At 45.0% G+C, this 7,500-nt stretch overlaps 1 protein-coding gene across 11 annotated transcripts in view; it reads left to right on the top strand.

The window, feature by feature from the left end:
- Window positions 1-2,777: 2,777 nt before the first annotated feature.
- Window positions 2,778-7,500, top strand: part of ryr1b (ryanodine receptor 1b (skeletal)) — a 96,824-nt gene continuing 92,101 nt past the window's right edge. For all 11 annotated transcript variants that reach the window (XM_030381808.1, XM_030381809.1, XM_030381812.1 and 8 more), the window contains exon 1: window positions 2,778-3,014. In XM_030381808.1, the coding sequence (XP_030237668.1) occupies window positions 2,967-3,014 (48 nt within the window). In that variant the 5' untranslated portion in view covers window positions 2,778-2,966. The remainder of the gene's footprint in view (window positions 3,015-7,500) is intronic.

A 7,500-nucleotide genomic window follows, 5' to 3' on the forward strand; every position in this document is an offset into this window, starting at 1 on the left:
CCTGACTAGCTCTACATCACACAGGGTCGTAGTGTTTCTGCTAGTGAATGTAACTCGCAGCTGGACGCGAGGGGAGGGGTGGAGTCAAAGACGTCCTTGTTCAAACACTGCCAGAGGAAGAGACCCCGAGAACAGCGGACACTGATGTGCCCCCCTAAGCCCACCAAGGTGCCTCTATTCTGGGGGAGGCTGCGTGGGTGCGAGGGGGTGCGCGGTCCTCAGTCTAGCCTTCCTGCATGCCAAGTGGCCGACACCTCCTCCTCATGGACACATTAGCATTAGAAAGACTTGGAAACCAGAGCAGAATTACATATCGGAACGCACCCTGTGGCTCTTCTTTGCTGTAAAAGTTTAGCTAAAAGCTTAACTGATGCGCCATCTGTTAACAGCAGTTATGGTTTGTACATTGGGTTCAGGGATTTGTCACCCCCCAAATCAATAACCCGTTTCAAGAGAAAAACGCGTAACATTACATAACGTTAGAGCTATTCAGAGCTGCGGTGTTTTGGATGACAATTCCGATATGAAATAAAACATTTTTTTTTTCTTTTATTAAAATACACTAGTGTTGCATAATAACAAACTATATTGCATGGTAATATATATATATTTTTCAAAACCGCCGGCACTGAAAACCAACAACGCGGAGCCTTCGAGAAGTCCACTATTATAAAATGTCGCCACCTTCAGGTTGGACGCCGTAGCCGCCGGTGGCCGAGGTTTCATGAGCTAGCAGAAATAAAGCAGCAATTCTTGCCTGCCTCACGTACAGAGCTCCAAGTTAAGTTGTAATCCAGTGACGTTGGTTAATTCACACAAACACAAACCCACACGAACACACACACACGCACGCACACACACGCGCACACACACACACACACACACACACACACACACACACACACACACACACACACACACACACACACACACACACACACACACACACACGCACACACATGCGGGGACGAGAAGGAGTTTAAAAGATGTGGTTGTTGCGGGGAGACGGGGAAGCTTGCATCGTGCGTGTAGAGATATGACAGATGGAGACTGGCCAGGTAAGCGTGTGTGTGTCGCTGTGTCTGTGTGTGTAGCACTAGATCGATATGTTCCTGGGTGTTATCCCTCTGCTGCATCCCGGCTCGAGGGGCGTGCCGGGGCTGCAGGTCCATCTGTTGGTCCGGTAGGTTGTCTTCGGCTTATGGATGATGACACTAATCAAACGACATGTTTTCTGCATTCTGTTGCATGTTATTGGGTGTCTCAAATGTAGGCCAATTCACTCAGTTGGGTGATCTCGCAGAAACACGGAACACAACAGCCCACACATCACACCCAAACAGACACATATTTGACTGTACAGGGTTGTTGGGGATAGCTAAGCTGCCGTGTAGGTTTCTTGTTGGGAGAATGTGTCACCACAGTTTATGAACCAAACATGCAGCCATCACGCCGAGACAAGCCTTCATGTAAATATTATGAATATTCAGCATTATATCAATCTCAATAAGGCTAGCCTACTATAAGTTATAATATTTGTGATCATAATTGTGGGGGTGGTGATTAGAAATTATTATTTATTGTTGCGGTTCTTTACCTATTTTTCTTTTTTCTAAATTAATAGAAAATACTTTTACAGTAGGCATCAGTAGCCTACCCCTTATTCTAAACAATAAAGGCAACTATGAACCCAAGACTAATGCAGACATTTTTTTAGGTCATGACTATTGCATTTAGCTTAATATTTAGTCATTTTTTATTGAATCACAAAGTTATTCTGTTCAATAAGGAGAAGGTAGGGGTGTCTTGCTCTAGAATGGCCATAGCAGACAGCAGACATTGGGGATATACCCAAAAGCTTTCAGCTGGGAGTCAAACATCCCTAATCAGTAGACTATCCTGCCCCCTTACATCTTGCATCCATTGAGTGTGTGTGTGTGTGTGTGTGTGTGTGTGTGTGTGTGTGTGTGTGTGTGTGTGTGTGTGTGTGTGTGTGTGTGTGTGTGTGTGTGTGTGTGTGTGTGTGTGTGCGTGTTCTCTTCTCTCAGTAAAAACTCCCCAAAGGCAATTGAGACTAGATCCTCAATTTCTATTTATATCCCTTCAGACATGTCGGAGCAGTGTGGGTGCGTGTGCGTGTGCGTGTGCGTGTGCGTGTCTGTGTGTGAACAAGAAAGAGAAAGGGAATCTACTACTGTAAGTCTGTGCATGTATATGTGTGACGGTCTCTGTATGTGTGTGTATTTTTGCATGAGTGAGTATGTTTGCTTGCGTTCGTCTTATGAGGTCGTCCTTTTCTTCCAACATGGCTCCATGGTTTAGATCACAGCTTGAACTGGTAACACTGTGACCAATATCACACCACTCCTCCTCTCTGACATCTCCTCTCTCCTCTCCTCGCCTCTCCTCTCATCACGCCTTTCCTTCCCTTCTCTCCCCCCTCTCCTCCCCTCTTCCTCCCCCACACTCACTCAGGGTGGGGCTGGAAGGGCGGGGGGGGGCGGTGGGGGGGGGGGGGGGGGGGGGGCACCCTGGGTAGCTGTCACACTCCCTCATCGTGAGAGAACTGTCCTCCTGCACTCCCACACACACTCACCGAGGGAGAGAGTTGGAGAGAGAGAGAGAGAGAGAGAGAGAGAGAGAGAGAGAGAGAGAGAGAGAGAGAGAGAGAGAGAGAGAGAGAGAGAGAGAGAGAGAGAGAGAGAGAGAGAGAGAGAGAGAGAGAGAGAGAGAGAGAGGTTTACACAGATTTAGAATAGACAGGGAGGGGGAGAGAGAGTGAGGGGGTGAGGGAGAGGGACGTAGAGAGAGAGAGAGAGAGAGAGAGAGACGACAGAGCTAGTCTGAAAGGGAACTAAAAAGGAGTGCACGAGGCGACCTAAACGACCACGGACGGATTTCTCTCTTTTTTTCCCTTTCTTTCTTTCTCGCTCCACAAAGGTGCGTGGAACAAGCCGGAGTGAGGGATGGCAGAAGGAGGAGACGGAGAGGAGGAGATTCAGTTCCTTCGCACGGTGAGTCCTCCTCGGTTCTGGTGCTCTGCGAAGGTGCAGGAGGTGAGGGAAGGAGCAGGGGCTGACCTGCTCCTTTGAGGTTCAGCCAACACAAACACAATCTCAGCCAGCGTTTGACTGTTTTCTGTCACTAGAATTTGCTGGCTGGGATTCTTCTTCAGAATGCGAGAACACTCGTGTTAGAACCTGTGATTAATCCATGGTTACATCGTTATCTCGTTAACTGCATCTTTTCTTTGGTTTGTTGCTAGCCTTGTTGATGCAAGCGGACGTTCGCTTGTGGCTCTCTTTGGCCGGGTTTGTTAACTTTATGTTTTTGTTTGTGTGCAACAGACTTATTCAGAGGGTATCTTCATTCTGACCACATGCTGAGCTGCTGATGTTGTGGTTTGATTTGGTTTCTCCGCGCAGAACTCTAGCGCCTGGATTTAGTAGACTATTTTGGTATATTAAGTGGACTATTCTTGTGTCTTTCATCAACTCATTTTGGAGGTGGCCTGAATGTGTCCTCCCTGTCCTGACCCGCTTATGAGTCGCTGTGTTCAAACTTGATTGACATCCACTTTCTCCTGGTGCAACTACCGACATAAGAGAGTGTATTGGGCTGCTGGAGATCTTAGAATAAACATTTTCATCGTTTTTAGAAGTGCAGTGTCAGGGTCCTCACTGGACCTATTTTAGTTGACTTCTAGAAGGTTCTGGCAACTGTGAGTCTCGGGAGTTGGTGCTTGACAGCGTGTGCACGTGTGCCAGTTTGTGTGTGTGTGTGTGTGTGTGTGTGTGTGTGTGTGTGTGTGTGTGTGTGTGTGTGTGTGTGTGTGTGTGTGTGTGTGTGTGTGTGTGTGTGTGTGTGTTTGTGTGTATGTGTGCGTGTGCGCCCATCTATTTCTATGCGTGTGCTCATCTGGGTGTTTGTGTGTGTGCGTACGTATGTGTGTCTGTGTGTGTGTGTGTGTGTGTGTGTGTGTGTGTGTGTGTGTGCACTCGTGTATGTGTGTGTGCATGTATGTGAGGGTGTATGTGCCTTTGTGTGCTCATCTGTATGTGTTTGTGTGTGTGTGTGTGTGCGTGTGCATGTGTGTGTGTGTGTGTGTGTGCATGTGTCTGTGCGCGTGTGCGCCCGTATGAGTGCGAGTGTGTTTACGCGCGCGTGTGCATGTGGGCTGCTAGATTTCATAGAGAGATGATAGGGACGGCTGCATCTGTTGGTGTCGTTATCTATTTTTATCCCAGGTAAGAGGAGCCCCAGAAGAGGGAGGCTGGGGGCCCCTCGCAGCAGCAGGACTCTGCAGGGCCGGTAGGGGACAGCTGAGCAGGGCAGGGCCCCCGTGTAGGGCCCCGCAGAGAGACTCCCCCTGGCTGGGTTATGTCTCTTGTTGTTTACTGTTTCTAAGCCCTGCTGTGTTTGAACTGCGTGTTACTGTTCTTACCGTATGAGTGAAAAGTACTTTCTTACTGGGTTAGTTAGTAGTTCAGTCTGTTACAGTTCTTACTGGGTTAGTTAGTAATGCTCTCTGTTTCTGTTTTTACTGGGTTAGTTAGTAGTACAGTCGGTTAGCGTTCTTACTGGGTTAGTTAGTAGTACTGTCTTTTTCTGTTCTTACTGTGTTAGCTAGTAGAACAGTCTACTACTGTTCTCACTGGGTTAGTTAGTAGTACAGTCGGTTAGCGTTCTTACTGTGATAGCTAGTAGTGCTCTCTGTTTCTGTTCTCACTTGGTTAGCTAGAACAGTCTGTTACTGTTCTTACTGGGTTAGTTGGTAGAATTGTCTGTTTCTGTTCTTACTGGGTTAGTTAGTAGAACTGTCTGTTTCTGTTCTTACTGGGTTAATTAGTAGGGCTCTCTGTTTCTATTCTTACTGGCATAGCACAATGTTTTCTATTTTTACTGTATTACGTTAGTAGCAGGGAACTACTAACTACAGTATGTAATAACTTTATGTGAAAGATATTGCATGTTACTTCACATTGCAATTACTAGTAATATACTGTTTTTAAGGTCTATAAGTCAGTCCGACTCAATTAAAACACAGAGGCAAGAAGTTGATTTAAGAAGGTTTGGGCGATTGAATCAGTTCCATGAACTGTTTAATTGCAGGTTTGCAATTTACATTTAAATTAAACTACTATTCAACCCAGTTATTCCTCACATCACCCATGAATGAGCAAGGCCAAACAGAGCTGTGTTTTTGATGTGTTGTGAGACTTGGCCAGCGCTCCTACCGCTGTTTGGCCCGTCCTAGCTGGGTTGATGATGTCATCATCATAATGAGGTTATAGCAGGGGTCTGCAGCCCCCCCCCCCCCCCCCCCCCCCCCCCCCCCTGAGCAAGAGTGACAGACAGGATCATCTGATGCCTGTGAGCTAACAGCTAGCAGGCTAGCAGCTGTCCCTCCCTGCTGTTCGATAACCAACAAATACTTGGCTTATTGGTTGACGTCTGTCTCTGTTGTGTGTTTGACACTTGACAAAGTTGCAAGTGAAGAACCACATTCTCCAGATATTTGAAGTGTTTGTAGACGCTAGTTAGTACTTAGTGTGTGGCAGTCAGCCGATACAGTTTAAAGCTGCAGAATTAACATTAGAAGTGTTTGTTTTGATGTGATGTGTCATCCAGAGTCAGTTGTCAGTAGTTGTATTGATGTCGGACTGCTTATCTTAGTGCTTTGTCATCTTCTTCATGTGTAAATGTTTAGGGAGGGCGGGGTTGAAGGTGTCACAACTTTCCCACTTGCCCCTTCCATACAATACCCCCCCACCGGGTATCGGGATGCCTCATGGAAAAAATACACCCAACTGTTGAAGGAAAAGTATAGAGCATTTGGCCTTAGAGGGTTGATCTGAGTCGTGGGAGAGCACAAAGTGAGTCAGCTGTTTTATGCTGTGATTTCCTCCTGGGGGCTTGAAGAGGATACTGGGTACTTGTCCTCTTAGCATTGCTTCTGTGATGCTAGGATGTATCTGTGTGGTGGTCGAAGGTTTGGCTACCATATTTATGAGTTAATTTGTCCAAACGACAACATTCTTATCACAACATTCTAATCACAGCACAACATTCTAATCAAAACATTCTTACTCCAAGATTCAAATTCTAATTTTAATCATTGTTATCTTTGCACATTCCAACTTTGACATAAAAATGCATTACGTCTACAAACCCATGAATCTAGTTTCAAATATTGATATTTTGGTATTAGTTTATTTATTTTATGTGGATGCTATTCTTATTATTTTATAAGATTCCATACTTTTTTTAGAGTCTCTTTATATGAGGCTATATATTTATATATAACATATATATATTTTAGTTTTTAGATTTTTTTTGTTAGATTGAGATTTATTTCAGATGTAATGGATGGATTAAAAGAGACAACATAATCAGAAAGACGATATGAAAGGTGGAAAACATGGTTGGCATAATCCTATCACTCCACTGGTCTGTTACCCATTCTGCAGGATGCTTTTCCCCTGGCTGTTTCTAAACTATTCTGGGGAATATTGTGCTGATCTGAAGGACCAATGCAGGACTCTGACTCACACAGGAGGACCAAGGGAAAGTGTTTCTGCTCTCGTAACAATGTCCCAGTATGGAGTGTAGCTCTCTCTCTCTCTCTCTCTCTCTCTCTCTCTCTCTCTCTCTCTCTCTCTCTCTCTCGATCTTGCTCTCCCTCCCTCCCTCCCACACTCACACTCACCTTTAGACTCACTCTCTTGCTCTCTCTCCTCTACAATCACTTAGCCCTCAGGGTCGCCTCTGAAGAACTAACTAATGACCCACACAGGTGGGGGAAGGAGAGAGAAGGAGAGAGTGGGAGAAATAATTATACCGTAGCTTCAGTATGCGGTTGTATGTATTTGCGTAATTCTGTTTACTTCTTTATTTAGATTTTATGTTCTATTCTATTCTATTTCTCTATGTAAATAAAACACATCAACATTAATTGGATGTGAATCTGTCAGGCACATAACACATAAGATCGTTATGCGGAGAGCTGAGAACACATCATATCATTCCTGATTTAAGTCCTTTTTTGAAGCACGGGATTTTTCGAAGCGATTCCTAATGCTCCAGATAGGGCTCGATCACTCAAGCTTCGAGCATGAGTGGTCCTCGTCGAGCTAATCTGCAACGGCGTTATAAAATGCCACGCCAAATTCCGGTGATATGGGTTAATCACATCCATTATTATCATCCATAATATGTAAATAGGGCTTTTCCAAAAAATAGTTATGGCTCTATGGGTCAATCTCTGATGAAGTTGTCAAATAAATGCTGAAATTAGTTACACACAAACAACTAAGCTTCTTGTCTAGCAGTTTAAACAATTCAACAATAAGAACATCTATCAATTATTTGGCTGATTTGTTGTCTAATTGCTAAAGACAGACAATTGGTATCCAGCTTAAGGCTCAAAGCTAACACTGATAGTTAGCATCAAAAACGGTGACGCTTAACCTGAAAGCTAACAGTGACAGTTAGCCTCAA

This window comes from Gadus morhua, chromosome 16, assembly GCF_902167405.1.
Source record: "Gadus morhua chromosome 16, gadMor3.0, whole genome shotgun sequence".
Lineage (NCBI taxonomy): Eukaryota > Metazoa > Chordata > Actinopteri > Gadiformes > Gadidae > Gadus > Gadus morhua.